Here is a 21731-nt window from a genome sequence, read left to right as displayed (position 1 = left end):
ATCGTTGTTTTTTAGAAAGAGAGAGAATGCATTGGCCGGGGGTGGGGGCACAGGATAGAGGGAGAGGGAGACAGACAAAGAGCCAGAGGCAAGGCTCAATCTCATGACCCTGAGATCATGACCTGAACCAAAATCAAAAGTCGGAAGCTTAACCGACTGTACCACCCAGGTACCCGTGTCAACCTTGTTCTTAATTGTCTGTCCCAAAGGTGCTCCTTGTAAAGTTAAGTTCCCTATGAGCTTGTCCCCATCTCAGAGCCACAATGTTCAGACCAGAGCCCCACGCCATGGTTTTTCTCTTCACAGACCTCCTCCTGTCCCATCCCTCTTCCTGTCACATACCTCAGCATCACAATTCCTGAGGAGGGTGTCCCTGTTGGAGACCATGCCCCAAGCTGCTATGCCAATGGCAACGATGTTCTCCTCTGAATTCCTGCTGATGGTGTTGTCTCTCACCACCTCCCCAATGTACTTCATCAGGCCATAATGGGTGCCTCCAGTGAGAATCCAGGCGCCTGTCAAAGAGGGAGGAGAGCAAATGCTCAGCTGGCTCTGAGTAAGGTTCCCATCCTGTGCTCATGGACCCCTGAAGAAGTCCCCACCATGTGAGCACCAGGACAAGGCACTGCGAGCCACCCCTTGCAATGGGCTTTGTTGAGGAACCTATGAAGAGGAAGGAGAAGAGGATCTCTAGAGGCATTTCTAAGAGATGTTGGTTTTAAAAGGATCCAAATTCTGGGCCCCACTCTTGATCTAAATCATCAGATCCTCTGGGGGTGGAGCCAGGGAATCTATATCCTTACCCAGCCTTGCAGGTAAATCCTGTTATGGATAATAAATGCCAGGCTGGAGCTTGAGAGTAAGTCAAGGCAGGGCTGCCATGAAAAGCCAGCACTCTGCTCCCAGACTCCTACCCTGGGGCCATGACCCTGGTGCCTACCATGTAGCTTTACTTTATAATTACACAATTTTGCACACTGGTATTTTAAGGTTTACATTTGATGATCATCACAATGTCAAGGGTTTTGCACATTTTTTTTTTCAGAAATGAAGTAAAGAAAATACTTATAAAATATTATTTAGCATAATAATAGAATCTAAAGTTGGAAGCCACCCAGATCTAATGTACTACCCAGGCAGGAATCCAGCCTGAGGATGGTCACTGGCAAGTCTTGATTAGCTCTTGTGATGGAAGGCCTTAGAGTCTCTAGGCGGCCCTCTCCCCCAGTTATTAGAAAGTCCCTTTGCTCACTATTTGTCTCCATTCTGTAATTTACTACTGTCTTCAGTGATAAGGAACAAAGTAAGTCACCTCACCCATAAATGCCCTTCTGATATTTTGAGGTAAATGCAGCATGGTCCTTAGGGTTGTCCTCCCCGATTCTTGCAACCATTTCTAACAGGACATGAATGGCAGACCCTCGGCACCCAGTTTCTGTCCTCTAGACAATTTTAGCTGTCAATGTTCCCCTTTCATACCAGGCATGGGAAAGTGAAGCCACCACAAAGGACACGAGACTGTTGAAATCCAGCACCAGCCCTTCCCTTCATCTGACTGGAAGTACTCAGGCCAGGGATTTTTGTCTTTTTTTTTTTTTTTTCCTGTTATATTCCCAGCACTTAAAACAATTCCTGACACATAGTAGGCATTTAAGAAGTATTCTGAATGAACGATGTGTGTTCAGGATTTAGTAGTAAGGAAGCCGACCTGGTCAGTTTCAAAACAAAGTAAGCTCCTACTGCAGCTCCCTCTGGTGGGTCAGGAAAGGGAGAACTAATGGGAACAACATTCTTGACGTTTAAAGAAAACAGGGAATCATGGAACACTGCATCAAAAACTAATGATGTACTGCATGGTGACTAACATAACACAATAAAAAAAAGTTTTTAATGAAAGGTACCTTTATAAAAGTGATGTCAACAACAAAATAATATACACAGGAATAAATCTAACAAAAGATGGGCAAGAAAAAAAAATAAAAATAAAATAAGACATGTGTCCTATGTTCTGCCAGTTAACTAGTATTCTTAATAAGACATTTTTAAAATATTAGGCTTTGATAAACTGAATCTAATCGTGAGGAAACATCAAATCCAATGAAGGAGCCATCTGCAAAAACAATTTGCCTATATTCTTCAAAATGGCCTGAAAGACCAAGAAACTCTTCAGAGCAATCCAAGATGAAAAAAAGCTCTTTAGTTTGCTATAGAATGAAGAGCTAAGTCAATGGAGTCCACTGAGGAGGGGAAAAAGGAGGTGGTTGGTTTGTTTGCTTTTCAGTTTGGGGAGTTTGGGGAGTTTGTGGGTAGTTTTGGTTTTGGGGGTGTTTTTTGTTTTGCAGTTTCTGTTTTGTACTTTATTGTTTGCTTAAAAGGACAATATTGAAATAATCCGCAAAAATAAAATATGGACTTTTTTTTAAGATAATAGCACTGGTTAGCTAACTTTCTCAGGTTTGAAAATTGTACTGGGTTATGTGAGAGAACATCCCTGTTCTTGAGAGGTTCATGCCGACATACTTAGAGCCAAGGGTCATGATGCCTGCAGTTTACTCTCAAATGAGTAAAAAATCCTAACATGTGGGGGTGCCTAGGTGGCTCAGTTGTTAAGCGTCTGCCTGTGGCTCAGGTCATGATCCTAGGGTCCTAGGATGGGCTCCCTGCGGTGGGCTCCCTGCTCCGCGGGGAGCCTGCTTCTCCCTCTCCCATTCCCTCTGCTTGTGTTCCCTCTCTCACTGTGTCTCCCTCTGTCAAATAAATAATTAAAATAAAATATTTAAAAAAATAAAAAATTTAAAATCCGAACATGTGCCTATTTTTTGGAAAGTAATAAGACAATTGTGGGAAGATATTAATAATTTGTGATTCTAAGTGAAGGGTATAAAGATGTGCCTTACATGATTCTTTCTTCTCTGTAGGTTTGAAATTTTTCATAATAAAAAATTTAAGAAAGGCAACACTGTGGTGAATATTTCAGGTAACAAAGCTACAGTTACTCATCTTAATCTCAATCAAACTCTTACCTAGTGCTTACAACCTGTCAAGCACCATCGCTATTTCCAAAGGCGCATCAGTGATCTCAAAATTAAAGAGCAAAGAAATGAAATTTGCCTTATGGTTTGCCAGAGTATTTTCTGCATAAAATTTTATATGTAGAAGCCACACAATGAGGGCGCCTGGGTGGCTCAGTGGGTTAAGCCGCTGCCTTCGGCTCAGGTCATGATCTCAGGGTCCTGGGATCGAGTCCCGCATCGGGCTCTCTGCTCAGCAGAGAGCCTGCTTCCTCCTCTCTCTCTCTCTGCCTACTTGTGATTTCTCTCTGTCAAATAAATAAATAAAATCTTTAAAAAAAAAAAAAAAAAAAAGAAGCCACACAATGAAAACTTTAGATGATTCAAGGAGACAAAAGAACCCACAAGGAAGCACCTTGACGCTGATTTAACCTTGTGACCCCCCCACCATCACCTCCCACCCCAAACCCCTCACCACCACCTACCAGAGCTCCCTGTCTTGTCCATTCGAGGACCTTGCTTTCAATAGATCATGATTAATCGTGTACTTCTAGAGAGTCTATATTCTGTGCATGAACTGCATTTGGAGACTCAGTTCCATCTCCCGAAGACAACCGGGCCCAGCATCGACAGAGGTGGCGCCGTGTCCCCACCCCCTCAGGGACCGCCCGCACCTTTGGACTGCGCGATGTAGATGAGGCGGCTGAAGATCTTGCGCATGCGCGGCTTCAGGGCGAAGTTCTTGGCACCACCAGTCACAGAAATGACAAGGTTGGGAGTTCTCAGGTGCCAGTGCTGGGTCAGCAGCTCATAGAGGGTCTCCGCGTCCGTGTCACAGGACAAGCGGATATACTGCGGGGAAGAGGGAAAGTGTCAGGGTGGGGCACCGGTCCTCCCAACCACCTGCTCCTGTGGGAAGAGCGAGGCGTATGGGCCAGCAGCTACCGCGGGTCCCCACGAGGACGTGGAAGGAAAACAGTAGGCTGGGGAGGGGTGGTGCCACCAGCGGGCCATTCAGGCCCGCTGGAGAACTCGAGAATTTATCCTAAAGACGGTGGGGAACCTGTGAGGTGTTTGAAGCAGAGTAGAAACAGGATGGGATGGGGAACCCTCCAGCATCAGTGTTGACTGTACACCAAGAGACAAGACCGAGAGAGGGGAGTTCTGGGCAGGCAAGAGATAATTGTGGCCCATCCTGGGGTATGGGGCCCTGGGAAGAGACACAGCAGTGTGCCACCTTCCAGGGCTGCAAACACGGGGCTTGGGGATGCGAGGAGCCCCAGGTTTCCAGCTGCCTAGGGCTGGTGATGCCATGGAGACCGGAGACTCCTGTGCATTTGAGGATACCACCATGCCTGCCATGTCCTCAGGGAAAGCCTCTGGGCGGCAGCCAGTCAGGAGCTGAGTTTTCCAGCTGTACATATTCTAATCACCGCTTTGACTTGTGCTTTTTGGACTGACTACCCATATCTCCTGCCCCCAACCTGTGAACCCATTCAAGGTAACTCAAGGGAGTTCAGGTTGTGTGAATCAGCTAAAATAGATAACCTTTGCTTACCTTCCCTTTCTTCCCCAGAGTCTCAAACTGAATATCCCCGAAGGCATCCGTCGGAAATTCCTTGGTGTGTTTCTTGTAACTCCATTTCTCATTTGGGTTGATCTGGGTGCCTTCTATATGCTGGCTCTGGGCATAGCCACACTTGCACACATTGTCCCTGAGCAGGATGATATTGACAAGAAAGAACTGGTTTCATTAAGCCTACTTGAGTCATTCATCACATTTTTAGAATAAACTACATGTTATTAGCTTAAATAAACACAGAGATCTGGCCATCAAATCCTATTTTCAGACTACAGTCATCATCTCAGTGGATTGTTTAAAAGCTATCTTGCTGTTTTATCCCTGTTGTCTATTGTGCATGCACCGAAAAGCTGGCTCTGTATTGAGAGTTGAGATACAGAAGTGCCTTCATGGAGTCTGTCTCTGAGTACATAGCCTTCAGGTTATTATGGGATTAAGCCTTTGAAATCTGGAGACTCTTTATGTAGCTACCCGTGTGGTTTATAACATGCAGGAGCCCTGAGTGCCAGCCCTGCCAGGGTGCGTCTGGCCAGTAACACTCGCCTGAGGTGAGGTGAGTCCTCCTTCTCAGGGCTGGTACTCACTAGAGACAGTGGGTCCCCTGGCAGGGACCCAAAGCAATCCAGAAATTAGGAAGACCATCCTGTCTGTACTAGATGTCAGCTGCTTGCGAGACTTTCTATCATTGGGCTAGACAAGAACAAACTACAATAAATAAACACTATTTCTCCCCATGTAAAGTGCCACAGAACTAAAATATATGTGTTTGTTCAGGGACACGTGTGCATTTACAAAATCGGAGGAGGATGAAAAGCTAGGCAGTTAAGAGGTAAAGGATTGAAAATCTGTTCTGAGGCAGGCCTGGGCTGAACCCACCACACCCAGCAATTAACTGGATGGGACACCTGCTCTCCAGTTTTGGGGACCTCTCGGGAACAGTTGGTATAACACCTGTTATATATGTTATATATAATATATCTATATGTTATAACACCAGTTTAGTACAGAACAAGCCAACCCCTTCTTTTCTCCAGCACAGCCCCACTCCTCCCAGGGTTACTGAGAGGGTTGGAAACAATAGCACACCCTCCAGCAAGTGATTTTGGGTTGTGCTGTTGCCATACACACAGATCAAGGAATAGCAGAGGCAGTGGCAACAGAAAAGAAGAAAAATGCAGTTTAAACAAAATCTAAAAATCCATGCCATGGCTACTTGGCTCCTCTTTCCAGAGCTGTGTTGCATCCTGACCACCATGTCTCCAAAGAGAGGAAGAGGAACCACAACAAAAATGTCGGTGTGGCCAGGTTGCTTGGGTTGTTCAGTGGGTTAAGCCTCTGCCTTTGGCTCAGGTCATGATCTCAGGGTCCTGGGATTTAGCCCTGCATTGGGGGGGGGGGGGGGGTTGGTCACTGCTCGGCAGGGAGCTTGCTTCTCCCCCTCTCTTTGCCTGCCTCCCTACCTACTTGTGATCTCTCTCTCTGTCAAATAAATAAATAAAATCTTTAATATAAAAAAAAGTCAGTGTGGCCAAAGCAGCTCTCCCTTTTCCCAGTTTCTTTCTGCCTGCCCCACCCACTTGGCTCCCCCTATTGTCTCTCCCATTAGTCTTTGGACAAGAGTCAGAAGGTGCTAAGAATTCAAGGGAGCCATGGCCTGTGGAGAAGCAGAACAGCATGCATGACCAAAGGTCCTGATCTGCCCAGAACAATCCCAGTTTATATCTGCTGCCCAAGGCCTAGTAGGGTCAGAGCCTCATCATGCTTGTCAGTGTTCCAAGTCTTAAAGTATGTAGTCACCCTAACCACCAACATGCTAGAAAAGATGCTCCCTCTGGCAGACATAGGCCTGTGACACTAACACACTTGTGCAGTGCACAGCCTGGGCAACTATATGTGGCGACTCTGAAGCAAAGATTCCCTGTGCAGGCTAGGTCAAATAAACGTAAACAAGCTGAGAAATTCTGTTAGGGTTTGCTTCTAACTAGACTCTTGTTTATTTATCTTCTCTTCTCTGTTCTTAGCATAAGGGCATTCGGCTAATATCTTCCAAATGATGAAGGCATAAATGAGTGAATGAATACATTGATTAGTCATCATGTAAATAGTTAGAATACTCATCATTCCTCAGTGATTTTTGTAAAGTTTTTTTTTGTTTGTTTGTTGTGCCTTCTGGAAGGTGAACTTAAACATATATAGCTGTCATGGGAAGGGCTATATTCTCAAGGTCTTCTTCACTGATGAGCTTATTTGACAGATGGAAAATATAGAATTAATTTTAAAAGCACTCTATGGCAGTAGATCACATTTTCATTTTACCAAATGATAATAGTGGTATGACAGGTTCTAAAAATACAATGGAGAAAAAAATAGTTTGAGGAGGAGGTTTTATGATTGCTCCAGAAGGAGACAGATTCTATTGGTAACCAAGATTCTACTACCTGGAAGCAATTGGCCTCAACTGTGTTACGTGAAATGAGTTACTCTGCTAACAGAGATCTTTTTGAAGTGCTGGAAGCCCAGGGTAACCAGCGAAGACCTTATACGGTGAGGAACAAGTACACCATGGCAGGAATCCTCATAAGCAGGTCACCCTCCTAAGGGTGAGGTTGTGAATGATACATCAGTGTGGGTTCCTGCTGGAGAGTACATGTGTAACATGGACCACAGTGAGCCTGTTGCTGCTCTACAATCCCATCTATACCGCTGGGTTGAGACAAGGCTTTTCCTGGGTTCTGTGTGGCATTACTATTTCTTATAGTATATCAGCCCTTTTAGGTTAAGCTAGCTTGATTGAGTTCCTTGTAACTCAAAGTCTTAATTACTACAGAGTATGGAAATTATCTGTGTTCAAAATATATGTCAGACTTCTGGTATTTTCCAGGGTTATAAAAACAGAGGTAAAGCCTGGATCCAAAATCCCACCTTCAGCAGTCATCTCGCCCCTTTTCTGGAACAGGCTTGGGGGCATCATGCAGTTTGGCCAAGAAAAGAAAGACAACCAGAATTGATTTCAACTTCCTCAGTCCTTTCTTTTACTCAGTCCCTTACTTGGGGTACTTACTCAGCTCTATTACAGAGCCAAGTTTGCTCCCCAGTGGTCTCAGAGTCCTCCCCACCAGGGTCCAAGTTGGCTTCCTCTTCTCTCTCTTTAGCTTTTACCATCTTGCTACCCACGGGGTTCTGTCTACACCCACAAAAGTTCATTGCAGGATGGGGAAGAGAAGTCTCTGCCTCACCTGTTCTCACTATGGTTGAAGACAGACTTTTAAGGCAGCCTTTAGCCACATGTGGCAATGTAATTTTATGTTTAAAGTAGTTAAAATTAAAATTATATAAATTCAAGTCCTTGATTGTACTAGCCACATTTCACATGCTCAAGAGCCCCCTGTGGCTAGTGACTATCATATTGGACAGTGCAGTTATAGGATATTTCGATCATGGCTGAAAGTTCCATTACATAGAGCAGCTATAAAGAAAGTAGAGTCCTCCCTATTTCTGTCTAGAGTGCAGCATGGCCAAGGCAGAGAGAAGAGAAGAGAGCAAACCCAGACCAGGGGCTTACAGCCTCAGAAGTGCTGGGACGCAGCCCCTGAGCCGGACAGCAATGTTTCAGAGGCCTTCATTAGATGGGGCAGTGGTTGGGCATCACCCTCCAGTAACTACTCAAGAAATAGACATCCACAAGGGGTAGAGCAGAGAAACTTGAGCAGTCTGCACATAGCACATATGAGCAACTACAGGGATTCTCTGGGGAGACTCAGACAACCTATGTCAGCTTGTGGGGCAAGCAAGCAAGTTGGGGGTATCAATATTAATAGTCACTTCATTTGATGTCCTTGTCCAATAGGAAATTTGGATGACACAGAGTGTTCCTATCACCTATGGAGAGATAATAGCAATAAATACAGGGAAGTTCAAAGAGTACAGAGTCTTGACCCTGGTCTACAACCTTGTGCCCTTCTAAAAGGGAACCAGAGGACCCTGAGGCATTCCTGTCTTCTGCTTGTGTTGTTGAAGATGGGGGTTGTTCACCACATCTCCCTTTGTTTGGGGCCAGACTCAGGCTGTAACCAAGCCCTTTAAGGTGGGCAGCGATAGGTTTCCCTACCTTGCATCCATTTCCCGTTTGGCTAGCAGGAACACCCTGATCTTCCTTTGAGGCATCCTTCCTTTCCACATGGGTTCCATGTGGACATAATACCCACGTCTGGCCAATCAGCATATCTTATTCCCTAGCCCAGGGACAAGTTTAAATGTAGGCACATAGCCCAACTAAGGCCAAGGAGAACCATGAACATCCGTCCAGAATTTTTGGAGGATTTGCTAAGAATGAGGCTCTCCCCCCCACCCCACTGGTAACATGTCAGATATAGTAGCCACTTTGCCACCAATTATGAAGAGCCTGCCCACCCAGAGGACAGCAGAAACAACAAGTGGGAAGAGACAGAGTCTCTATGCCACTGCCCTGGCTCTGGTTATGCTTTTCAGCCAAAAGTTCCCATTACTAACCCTTTCACTTAAACCAATTAGACTGATTTCTGCACCTAAGAAATTGCTGATGAATACAATATGCCTGAGGCAGTGCCGTTCTTAGAAAGTGTAGGGTCAGGAGACAAAAAGAGCACACAAGCTGGGAATCCAAAAACCTGAGTCCAGTCCCTCATCCATCTCCCACTGGCAGTGTGACCAGTAAAATACTGAACTGTTGGGGCTCACATGCCCTGACGGTCAATGATAAGAATAGCTACCTTGGGGCACCTGGGTGGCTCTATTGGTTAAGTGTCTACCTTTGACCCAGATCGTGATCTCAGGGTCCTGGGATCAAGCCCTGCATCAGGCTCCCTCTTCAGTAGGGAGTCTGCTTCTCCCTTTCCTTCTGCCCCCCCCCAACTAATGTGCTCACTCTCTCTCACTCTTGCTCTCTCTCTCTCACTTTCTCTCTCTCAAATAAATAAATAAATAAACTTTTTTTTTTTTTTTTTTTTAAGAGCAGCTACCAGGGCGCCTGGGTGGCTCAGTGGGTTAAGCCTCTGCTTTCGGCTCGGGTCATGATCCCAGGGTTCTGGGATCGAGCCCCGCATCGGGCTCTTTGTTCAGCAGGAGCCTGCTTTCCTTCCTCTCTCTCTGCCTGCCTCTCTGCCTACTTGTGATCTCTGTCTGTCAAGTAAAAAAAAAAAAAAAAAATTTAAAAATTTAAAGAGCAGCTACCTTCAAAGGGGGCTGGTTGTAGAATTAACAATTAAGTATGTAAGTCCCCATGGCATAGTAGATGTTCAATAAATATATCTTGAGTGAATGAATGAATAAACTGTATTTTCTACCAGTCAACCAATAGATTAACAGCAAAGTCTTTCATTGAAACCACTGAGGGAATAAATAGTTGACTCATGAAGTTTATACTCTATCAAAAGGAGTCATGATGAGTAAGTTTACACCAGTGACAAAACAGACATTCTTAGCTTTTCTGATATTCATGTTCTAATTCACACAAAGCAAGAAAACACATTTATTAAGACCTTTTTGTGCTCTGAGGCACTATGGTAGGTATTTTGGTGTTACTTCATTGAATCCTTACCACAACCCATTAGGTATACTTTGCTAGCATTTTAGCATCAGAGAATTCTGTTCAGAAAAAAAAAGCATAACTGGTTCAAGATCATGCAATGAGCTGGCAGCCAAGCCAAGGTGGGACCCAGGGCTGGTTCTAACACACCTCCTCTTGCTTGTTCTTACATCCTTCCTCTGTTGGCTGCCTCTGCTCAGCAGAAGGTCGGTGATTTAATTATAAACTACGGCAGCAACTATCTAACCAATGAATAGCTAGATTCTTTCTTCTCTCAGCCCCAGGCAACAGAGGAAAGGCAGAGGGACAGGATGAGAGGGAGGTAACACTAAAATTATCTCTTTGGGTCCAGGCACATCTTCGATGGGAAAGATCAGCAGTTGGGCTAATAACTCAGTATCTCATTAGCTAACATTCATCAAGTACCGCCTGCATTTACAGCTTCAGGGGGATGCTCCCCATGGCTTTTGAAACCCCATGTTGATGCTCCAAAACACTTGAGACTCAGAGTGGATTAACACCCGATTGGATGGGAAGGCCAAAGGTCAACAGCCTAAAGAGAAGCCAGATTGCCACACATGTTCCTGCTTGGGGCCATCTGCCAACCACTAGAGCACAACAACCTTCATTGCTGTGGCTACTCTGGTGGGCTCCCAGGCTCATGGAAACACCAAAAGGGGCAACAGCCTCTCTTGGAGACTCTACCAAATATTACCAAAGTTAAAAATACAAAACGAAATGATACTGCTCTAGGGACTCGCCCTAGGGACCAAGTTCAAGCTACTTGCCAAATTCTTCCTGCTCACAAACCATTTCTGGGAATTGCAAGATGAAAACAACTTTAATAATGAACTACTGAACATTCGTTCGTCTGTTGAAATGGTTGTTAATAATTTATTTTCTAACATGGAAGCAAAAACGGAGGGAAAATTGTTGCTTACGTGGCCTTGGAATCTTTGGTAAAGAAGACACATTCCCGTTTCTTAAAATTTGCTTGAATAAAATTCACCAAGTCCTTTGGAGAAAGAACATTGGACAGCATATCACTAATTTATTCTCACACACTGCTGTCATTAATGAATACTAAATATGATCTACACCTACTTCAAAGGTTTCAAGAATTTACCACATATTCATAGCACCCAGCATCCGTTCATGCTTTTAGAGTACCACAGTTTTTTTAAAAGAGGCATACATTTAAATTTTTATAACTAAATGCAAATTTTTATACAAGTTAACTTGGCGTTATCTTGTAATAAATGTCATGATACACATACAAATCATGTTTTTCCGTCCCTAGGATTACCAAGGGAATGTAAGCATTTGTTGAGAGTGTAGCATAAATAATGTATCAAAGCAGATTCTCTTTCCTCTTACACTTGCTTTTCAAAAGAAGACATATTCCAAAGACTCCTTCAAGGGTTGTGTTTACTCCCCCATGGACAAGGTCACAAGGCATTTCCAGGACCTCATTCTGATAAACAACCACAAGTTTCTATACATCAAAGTCTTCCCTTCAGATGCAAAAGTAAACTATTTGGAAAGAGATGAAGAATACATTGAAAAAAATATATATTCCTCAAGTGGGAGACTATAATTGCAAATGCATTGAAAAAACTACACTCCTCAAGTGTAGTTTTATACTCCTCAAGATTAATACACATTAATCATCACAGGATTGATAGACTATCTCAACCACTTGAAATCACTAACAATAAGACAGACAACTGAAGGGGAAAATGACAAAAAGCATGAGCATGCATCGAATAAACGAGGACATAAAATTAACCCATAAATATGTGAAGAGAGGCTCAGCCTCCCCATTAATGAAGCAAGTGTGAAGGAAAACCACAGCGACTTCCCATGGCACACCCACCAGGTGGGGAAAATCCAAAAGGCAGCTGACGCCAGATATGAGACCATGGGGCCTCGTGCTCCCTATGGGTGGGTGAGTAAACTGGTACAAATACTCCGGAAAATTATTTACCAGGGCCAGCAAAGTTATCCCCCTACAAATCATGCCCTGGGGAGAGAGAGGTAGGTTTGCCTTGTGAACAGCCAACAAGCTCAGAATGCCTGGCCATCGGTTGTCAGCCCTACCGGGATTCTTGCCCTGGGGAAGTAGGGCTGGCTGTCCAAACCCCCTTCCCTCAGGGCACTGACTTCTCCAACAACTTCCTAGAGGTTTGGCCCCCTAAGTCAAGCCGCTGGCACCAAAGCCAGCCTTGACCCCTCCATCCCTGGCAGCAAGGCTGCCACCGGCCCTGCCCCAGAAAAACAGGCGGCAGGCAGTCTCTAAGAATGAAGTCCACAGTGCATGAGGCAATCTGTCCCCTGGTGCCCACCATCCTACATTCTGAGACATCAGAGAAGCAGGGACTGCATGCCTACTCTTCCTGGCCCTTTAACCTAAAGTTGTCCCATAGATCCTGTGTCTTAAACCCAGACCCCATGAGGGGGAGGTGTCTACCTTCACCCACCCGGCTTTACCCTCAGAACATTTCCCAGCGAACCCCACCTCACACCCCCCAAAACGTTCACATGGCATTGCTCCTAACAGCAAAGCCCTAAAATCCAGACATTCCCCTCAGGCTGGACAGACATGCACTGAACAGGAATGAAACAGGCCAGCAGTTGCTTCATCTCTCCACACGGACAAATTTCAAAAACGTAATGATCACCACCAACAAAAAAACTCCCCAAAGAATACGTGTAGACATCCATGTATACCAAAACCAGATAAAACTAAGCAATAGGGGGACACCTGGGGGGCTCTGTCAGTGAAGCCTCGGCCTTCGGCTCAGGTCATGATCCCGGGGTCCTGGGATGGAGTCCCACATCGGGCTCTCTGCTCAGCAGGGAGCCTCCTTCTCCCTCTCCTTCTGCTCCTCCCCCCTGCTCATTCTTTCTCTCTCTCTCTCTCAAATAAAAATATAAAATCTTTAAAAAAACAAATGATATATTGTTTAGGGATATATATTTATATATATATTCAAATAATAAACTTATAAACACAATAACACAGAATGCAGGCTCACAGTGACCTCTGGCAGGAGAGAGAGGATGGCACGGCGGGGGTGGGGGGGCACGTGGGGCCTTCCAAAGTCTTGCTGCTGATAGAGAGGCTGAGCCATTCTTCACACATTTATGGGTTATTTTTGTGTCCTTTTTTATTCAATGCATGCTCATGCCTTTTGTCATTTTCCCGTTCGGTTGTCTGTCCTATCCTGTTCCTTAAACTGGTGGTAGGTGCAAAAGTATTTTTATTACTCCTCCTTAAGCTGGAAATTGACACTTGAACATTCTCTTCCACAGACAATAAAAATGTGGAAAACAACCACAATTCCTATACTCATCTGAAGGCAAAAATCTCAAAGCCTGTGATGCCTTTTCTCCCTGATAATATTTTCTAATGTCTTAACTAATTTTAAGTCTAATTAATAACTAAATGAACAGGACTCTACAGCTGTATAGTCCTGCGGAGTCAATGATCACAGACGAGCGGTGGTGCAAACACTGCTTTGTAGCTAAAAATTCCCTCTGAAAATGCACTTTGCGGAGTTGTGTGTTCACAGGGGGTTGGGGGAGGCGGGTGGCTGCAAACAGGACCCCTTGGAAATGAGGTATCCTTGGGTGGTCTCAGAAGTTCTAGCCGGGGGAGCTGCCAGCACTTCTGAGGATGTGAGCAGGAAATCCATCCAGAAATCCTCTGGGAGCCATGGAGAATGGCAAGAGAAAGTCAGCCCTTGTCCATCTCCCAGAGGCATCACAGCCCAAATCCAAGAGCGAAATGGGGAAAAGGCCTTTCCTGTCTTCCGGGAGGCCTCTTGTTGCTTGAGGCTGGAGGAGAGGCCCCACTGTCTTTGCCCTTCATTTGTTTCCTGCAGGGCCAGGGCTAAGGTGAGACCAGGTGTAAAATCTAAGGAGGCATTCTGTGTTGGGGGTGGGCTCATGCTGGAGCAGCACCTGAGAACCAGCGCTGCCTGCATACGCAGTATGCGGGGGCCGCTTGCCCCTTGTTTGTTGTCTTAGAGCTCACCAACAGATCACCCAGCCCCCTGTAACCACCAGTCAGACGTAGACACTGACATGCCCAGCACCCCTCCCAAACCCTCCTCCCTCCTCATCCCCACAGGGAGCTACTGTTCTGACTTCCAACACCGCAGACGAGGGGGGCCTTGATATCAGACTAGAATGCTGTCTTTATATCCTAACAAGCGAGCATATTGGATCTGCCCGCAGGATGGGCACGAAGCCAGTGGGACGTGCCTGAGCAACAACATAGCAGACAGGAATGGGGAGATGCTCCCCTACCAGGCAGCCTCAAAACTCTCCCACCCCACAGAGTCTGGTCACAGGAAGAAGAGGTCCCCTGCTGGCCCCGAGGAAGCATCGTGGCAGTTCCCCTCATCTGCAGGGCAGTGTAGTTGCTGTCTTGGAACAGGACACACAGGTGCCCAGGAGAACAATTAGAAGCTATTGCAAGAACAAATGAGGACCCAAACTGAGATCCAGCCATAGAGCTGAAGAGAAGGACTTAGATTCGAGAATCATTTGCGGTGAACCAGCTGAACCCGAAGCAAGAACACCAAGCACTAAGCATTAACCAGTGTGAACAGCTCAGTATTGTAAACTGCCTGAATGCCTGTTAATAAACACATCATGTAACAATGTCTTAAGGCCACAACGTTTAAAATAAGGATACTGGAAAAACAACACAGAAGAGAATATGCTTCCTTATGTGACCAAAACAAGCCACAGAACAAAACACTACACTTTGAGGTACGATCTTTTTAAAGAAACAGTGTGCGTCCCCAAATAACATCACAGGCAGAACAGACATGACGACACCGCTGCTGGGGACTCACGCTTTCGCTGTAGGACACGTCGGTGCTCCGAGACATGCTGGAGTACAGCGTCCGGGTGCTGTCCAGTGTGCCATTCCTTCTGTTCCTCATGCTGAGCCTGGCCCCCTCGAAGGACATCTTGTCTATGGAGAATGGGGCGGGACAGGGGGTTAGTTTGAGTTGCAAACAGTAAAAGGGCTCCACAGACAGCCTTGTCTCAATGCTCTCTGTCTCTTCCACCTCCTGCTCCACCCCTGGACGCCCACCAGTAACAGCACCCCTGCCCTGCTCTTGTGGCCTCATCCTCCCCGCATCCTCCAGGACCTGCTAAAGTTCTGGTCCTTACAGCACAGGTCCGCCCACACCCCCCACACCCCGCCCAGATGCCCCTCTCTGGGGCAGGGTCCACATTGTAGACCACCACACTTGGGAGTTTCACAATAGCTACTTCCAACTTAAGGGGTTTGGAGTCAAGGGAACATAAAGAGCAAACCCTAACAACGACTTGTGACATCTAGAGGAAGGGGCCGGACTCTGAGAAGGATCCTGGCCCTGATCCATCCCATGGTGGCAGGGGCTGAGGGCCTGGGTGTCCAGGTCACCCTGAGACTGGGAGCTGACCCTTGGGCCCCAAGGACACCTCGCCATTCCCTCTCAGGCCTGGCAGCAGGCCATTAGCCCAGGACACACAGAAGCCTCAGCCATGACAGGGTGGCTTCCCAGGCCGCCCCTGCTCTCCTGATGCCCAGACCCTCCCATCCCAACCTGCAAGGGTGCCCTCTGACCCTCAGCCCGGGCTGCAGACAAAAAGCACCAATGGCTACTCCGTCCATGTGCCTGTGTCATCTGGCAGACATACTAGACATGACATTTCTAGGATGAAAGCATTATCCTTCCCAGTTTCCCTGAGTCTCCTCTTCCGGTACCAAGCTTCCTCAGTGACTCGTGACAGCCCTCCAGTCACAGCACATATAAGAGCCAGACCCCCCTCCTTCTCCCTTGCCAGCCTCTTCAGTGGCCCCTGGGGTCACACCCTCTGTCTGGAACCCTCTTCCCCAGACCCCCTGTCTATTCATCTTCTTCACATCCTCTGGGCCTCACGCGTGTGCCACTTCTCTGGGGAGGTGCTCTGTGACCCCCAGGTGGGGGCATGTCCCCGTGACCTCCACCCTCCACCAGATCTCTGGGTGGGTGGACCAGATCTCTCTTGTTCAGCACCAGGTCCCAAGACCTGGCAAGGTGTGCAGAGTAGATCTGTACAAATATTTACTGAGTGAATAATTTAAATGAGTAAACAACACACCCCTTCCCAAACCCTAAGTCCTCCTCCAGCTTTTAAACTGCTTCCACATCACCTTCCAGAACCCCTGGATGTGGAAAGGCCTCGACCAGCCACTCCGCCACAGGTTCCGAACCTCAGCCTGTGGGTCTGACTTCTATGTCTCAACTGCCCCCACCCCAGGCAGCCTCAAAACTCTCCCATACCACAGAGTCTGGAACCTTTTTTGAAACCCACTCAGAGCAGCAGTCCAGGCTGTTTAAAATGACGAGTGCTTTTACTTCTCTCCCCAGACATTTCAAAGAGAGGCTCTGAGTATTAATTGGTACTTTACATACATTATTGTAAAACCACAGATCAATCCTGCAAGGTATTTACTGTGATCCCCATACAGCAAATTGCTTCTAAGTAGGGCACCAATGGTCAGGAAAAGATTTCATTTGCCTCACAATGAAAAACTGCTTTTTTCGTTGCAATGGGAAAGGTGTATTTTTGCTTTTCAGTCACACTTCAAACAAGAAATGGGCAAGTTGCGTGAGACAGGCAGTGAGCTGCCCTGTTCTGGCTCATCAAATGCCTGCATCAGACATTTGTTTCCAGCTGCCTTCCTGAGCCCAACTCAGGCTGGTGCATTATGAGTTTGGTCCCTCTTTAGGACATCTTACATCCCAGGGGCTCAAGGCATTCACCCGTCCCCTGAACATGGTCAGGAGTTAAGGCATGGGTGGAGAGCAGCTGGGGCATTAGGGGAAGGGACAGATACCCGAGGACCATGGGTAAAGGTCAGAAGACGCCAAGGGAGAGGGCCCAGAGAGTGAAAGGACATCCACAGTTCCCCTTCCTGGGGAACTTTGGGAAAGTGCAGGTAAATCAGATGGGACCATAGCCAGTAGGGGAGGAAGGAGTGAAAGTCACACCCCAGGGCATCTAGGTGGCTCAGTCAGCTGGGCGATCGACTCGGCTGTGGCTCAGATCATGATCTCAGGGTCCCAGGATCCAGCCTCACATTGTACTCTGCACTCAGCAGGGAGTCTGCTTGAGGATGCTTTCTCTCCCTCTCCCTCTGCCGCTCCCCTCACATGCTCTGTCTCTCTCTCTCTCAAATGAATGAATTAATCTTTAATGAAAAAGAAAATCACACTAGGGAGAAACCAGTGGATACATCCTATGCTAAGAAAAAGTAACAAAGTCATACCACCAGGCAGAATAATACAAAACCTGGTAGAAAACTAGGCTAAGGACTAAAATCCTAACCCACCTTAGAGAGAACACAGATCACAAGTAAACTTGAAAACAGACTAAGCCTCCCTTATCATTAAAGCCCAACAACAATGACACACTGAGAGGAGGTATTTTCAGATGAGAGTATCTGATGTTGGGAAGAGGGAAATGAGACAGAGGCTTCCAGATGACTGAGTGGTGTGAAACCATTTCACTACCTGCAGTGCAACTGGGCAATGGTATAGTAAGGGACTGAAATATTGTTGACGAGGTGCACTGGCTTTGGGGACCCTAGACAAAAGAAATAGTCAGAAATACAAAAAAGTTGTACTGAAAAGCTATTCATTGCTGAGTTATTTGTAATAGGGACCATTAGAAATAACCTCAATTTCCATTAATAGAACATTTCACCCAAAAGAAATAAAAGGGTGGGGCCATGAAGGGGGTATAAATCAATGGCATGAAGAAATTATAATGATTTATTGCAAGTAGGAAAATAAAAAGCAGAAAGCAGGGAATCCTGGCAATTAAGAGCTCTGGCGTCACAGACAGGGCCTTGGGTGAAGCACTAAGCTGTGAACCTTCAGTGGGTCCTTCCCCCTCTCAGTTCCTTAGAAAGGTGGCTCGGAGCCCACGGGAAAGGCAGCCCCAGCAGGACAGATGGTTAAGTGCCTCATGGATAATGTGTAGAAGGCACCAAGCAGTAAATAAACCAAAATGCTAACCACTATCTGCTAACGTAGGGGGTGGGATGGTGAGCAATTCTTTTCTTTTTTCTACTTTTTATATTTACCAAAATTGACTACTTTGCTCATGTTATCTGGAAAATAGACTCAATAAACAGGATAAGCATCTAGAGGCTGGGCAAGGGGAAGATAACCAGTGACCATGGTAATGGGGTTTCAGCATTGGGTGATTGAGAGGGCATGTAGATAACCAGTGTAGAAAACCGGTATAGACCTCCCCTCCACAGGAGCAAATGGGAGGTGGGGCCACCAGCTAATTTGTTGGGTCCTGTTTCAATCTTGCAAGAAGAAAATTAGCAGACAGGGATAGATAAAAGCACAGGGCCATTCTTGTAAGAATAACATAGCGTGGAACAGAAGAGCTCTGTGGGGCAGGCAGATCCTCCTACAGTCCCTATCAAAGATAGATAACCGATTGAAGATCAAAGGAAAAGAGAGCCAGCAATAACATAATAAATACTGATGAAAAGCTCTGATTATTTTTCCCTCTCATATCATATTGTCTGAAATCCTTTGTGGACAAGGAACTGGTTAATTGTTGTTCCTACCGCAGCACCTGCGTCCCACCTGGCCTGCCTAACTCTCACTCCAGAGAAGAAATGGGCACAACACACAGGTGTTCAGGGCTTCACTCAACAACCAAGTCTAGAGTGTGGTTTTAAAAGGGGGTCCTTGGGGCACCCAGGAGGTTCAGTCCATTGAGCGCCTGACTCTTGATTTCGGCTCAGGTCATGATCTCAGGGTAGTGAGATAGAGCCTTGGCTTCCACACTAGGAATGGAGCCTCCTTGGGATTCTCTCTCTCCCTCTCCCTCTTCCTACCTTTGCTCTCTATATAAAAATAAATAAATAGACCTTTTTAAAAATTAGTAATGAAAATTGAGGGGCCCCTGGGTGGCTCAGTCAGTTAAGCCCCCGACTCAGTTTCAGTTCATGTCATGATCTCAGGATCATGAGATCAAGCCCTGCATTGGGCTCCACACTCAGTGGGGAGTCTGTCCTTCTGCTCCTCCCCTCCATGTGCTCTCTCTCTCTTTCTCTCTCTCTCTCTCAAAATTAAAAAAAAAAATCCTAAAGAAATAATAATAATTTTTTAAAATAAATAAAAGGGTGTCCTTGGGGACTTTCTGCTGAGAAAGGCTCAGGGACCCCCACCCACCCACATTAGTGAGAGCATCCCTGCCTTCATCATATTCATGTGCCCAAGGTCCTGGAAGTTCCCCTCTGAGGAAAGGTGTCTTCTGCCAAAGAGCAGTCTGAAGCTTTGGCTCTAGAGATTTGGTCTGTTCTGCACACCTGCTGCCATCACCCACCTGCACAGGCAGATGGGGGACACCCGGAGCCTCAGTCTCTTGGAATGGATAAGAGAGCCGTTACTGTCCTTGAGGAAGAATAAGTTTTTGTTTTGTTTTGTTTTTTTAAGAATAAGTTTATAGATGGTTTACCAATCTCTAAAGATGATGGATTTATTCATGCCATCCCCAACAATCAGGAGTTGGAGTTTCACACACAACGAGAAATAGGATTCAATAACTCCAAAACTGTAACACAACAGAACACGAGATAGCATTCGATAGCCACCATATGCAAGAGCCTAGTCTTGAAGCCTCTCCAGAATGACTACTGGGATGCTACTTCTTTCTGTGGATCAGATTTGCAGTATTTGACATTCACATGAAAGAGGCACTCGCATTCCACCCACCTGGAGGGCACTGGAGTAATGATGCTTAAAAGTACAAGCTTCAAGTCTAGGACCACCCCCTTCTTTTATGTTTAACTCTGAGTGTATTTCTCTAAACTAATGGAAATCTCAACTAGAAGTTAGAAAGCCAAGTTAAAGGAATAAGAGCCGTGGTGTGGATGGACTTCTCCTAATAGTTGGTGGGAATGCCAGTTGGTGCAGCCCCTCTGGAAAACAGTATGGAGATTCCTCAAAAAGTTGAAAATAGAGCTACCCTATGACCCAGCAGTTGCACTACTGGGTATTCATTCAAAAAACACAAACACAGTGATTCGATGCACCCCAAAGTTTATAGCAGCAATGTCCACAATAGTCAAACTGTGGAAAGAGCCCAGAAGCCCCTCAACAGATGAATGGATAAAGATGATGTGGTATATATATACAATGGAATTTTACTCAGCCATCAAAAAGAATGAAATCTTGCCATTTGCAGCGACGTGGATGGAACTGGAGAGTATTATGCTGAGTGAAATAAATCAGAGAAAGATGAATACCGTATGATTTCACTCATATATGGAATTTAAGAAACAAAACAGATGAACATAGGGGAAGAGGAGGAAAAATAAAATAAGGGAAAAACAGAGAAGGAGGCAAACAATGAGAGACTCTTAACTCTAGGAAACAAACTGAGGGTGGCTGGGGGAGGTGGGTGGTGTAACGGGGGATGGGCATTACAGAGAGCACATGGTGTAGTGAGCACCAGGTGTTATATACGACTGATGAGCCACTACATGCTATCTCTGAAGCTAAGAATACCATACGTGTTAAACTGAATTTAAATTAAACATTTTTAAAAAGAAGAATCCACCAATAAAATGACAGTAAGAGTGCCCCTCATGTTTAATATCATATTTGAAAAGGGTGATTTCATGTCGCACACCCACTCAATTCACTGTGCTGTTCTCAAAAATCACAGGGTCAGCGAACACATCAGAAAAGTTCAAGCATCACGCCACAGGCCAAGGACCAACATTCAGGCAAAACCAAATGATTTGTCAAAATACTTGCCTTTAGTAGTGAAAAATTTAATGTCAAGAGGAATGCAAATCAACACATGGAGAACCATCTATTTATATCATCTAACTTGGAGGGAAAGAAGACTGTGTGGTAGGAAAAAAAAAAAAAACAGCAAGGGCTTGAGGTCAGAAAAAGCCACACTTGTGGCTGACCAGCAATGCCCCCCCATATATGGTGACAATCACATGGGACGAGCCCACGGCAGCTCAGCTGGGGACTTGGGTGACATCAACATCAGTGTTCCTGTCCTCACTTCCATTCCTGGGGTGGGGGGTGGGGGGACTTTATAAGAAGAGACTGCATAAGGTGTTCAGGGAAAGCAAAGTGGCGGAAAAGATTACGTATATATCAACATCACCCCCTGCTCCCCTGCCTCGCCCACCAGAGAAACATGTTTCATGGGCTCAGTTCCTGGGGTACATGTGGAGTGAAAATGAGGAGTAGCCTAGAAAAACTGAAAAGATTGATATTCAAAAGGACCCGAGATCATCACAAGAGAACAGATGTGGAGAAATAGGAGGAGGCGGGGAGAGTTGGTAGGGTTGTGGGAGGAGGGCCAGGCACGCAGTCTATTCACAAGGGCTACCACTGTGAATAAGGTTGTGGTGAGATAAGTGAACAGCATCTTTTGGCCGCTTTTCTGAGTTCAGCCATTCCTATCAGATATCTCTTATCAGAAATGATCTCAGAATATAAGTACTAAAAACAGCTCGTGTTTGATCTCA

General features: G+C 45.9%; 1 protein-coding gene across 1 annotated transcript in view; it reads right to left on the bottom strand.

The window, feature by feature from the left end:
- Window positions 1–15141, bottom strand: part of TRPM8 (transient receptor potential cation channel subfamily M member 8) — a 77006-nt gene extending 61865 nt beyond the window's left edge. The window contains exons 1-5 of the mRNA XM_059393765.1: window positions 15025–15141; window positions 11098–11171; window positions 4570–4726; window positions 3686–3863; window positions 343–515 (exon numbers count right to left, since the gene is read on the bottom strand). Coding sequence (XP_059249748.1) covers window positions 343–515; window positions 3686–3863; window positions 4570–4726; window positions 11098–11171; window positions 15025–15141 — 699 coding nt within the window. The remainder of the gene's footprint in view (window positions 1–342; window positions 516–3685; window positions 3864–4569; window positions 4727–11097; window positions 11172–15024) is intronic.
- Window positions 15142–21731: the final 6590 nt, after the last annotated feature.

Source organism: Mustela nigripes, chromosome 3 (assembly GCF_022355385.1).
Source record: "Mustela nigripes isolate SB6536 chromosome 3, MUSNIG.SB6536, whole genome shotgun sequence".
In the NCBI taxonomy this organism is placed as follows: domain Eukaryota; kingdom Metazoa; phylum Chordata; class Mammalia; order Carnivora; family Mustelidae; genus Mustela; species Mustela nigripes.
Note: the sequence above shows the minus strand (reverse complement) of the source record. Positions and strands in the feature narration are given on the sequence as shown.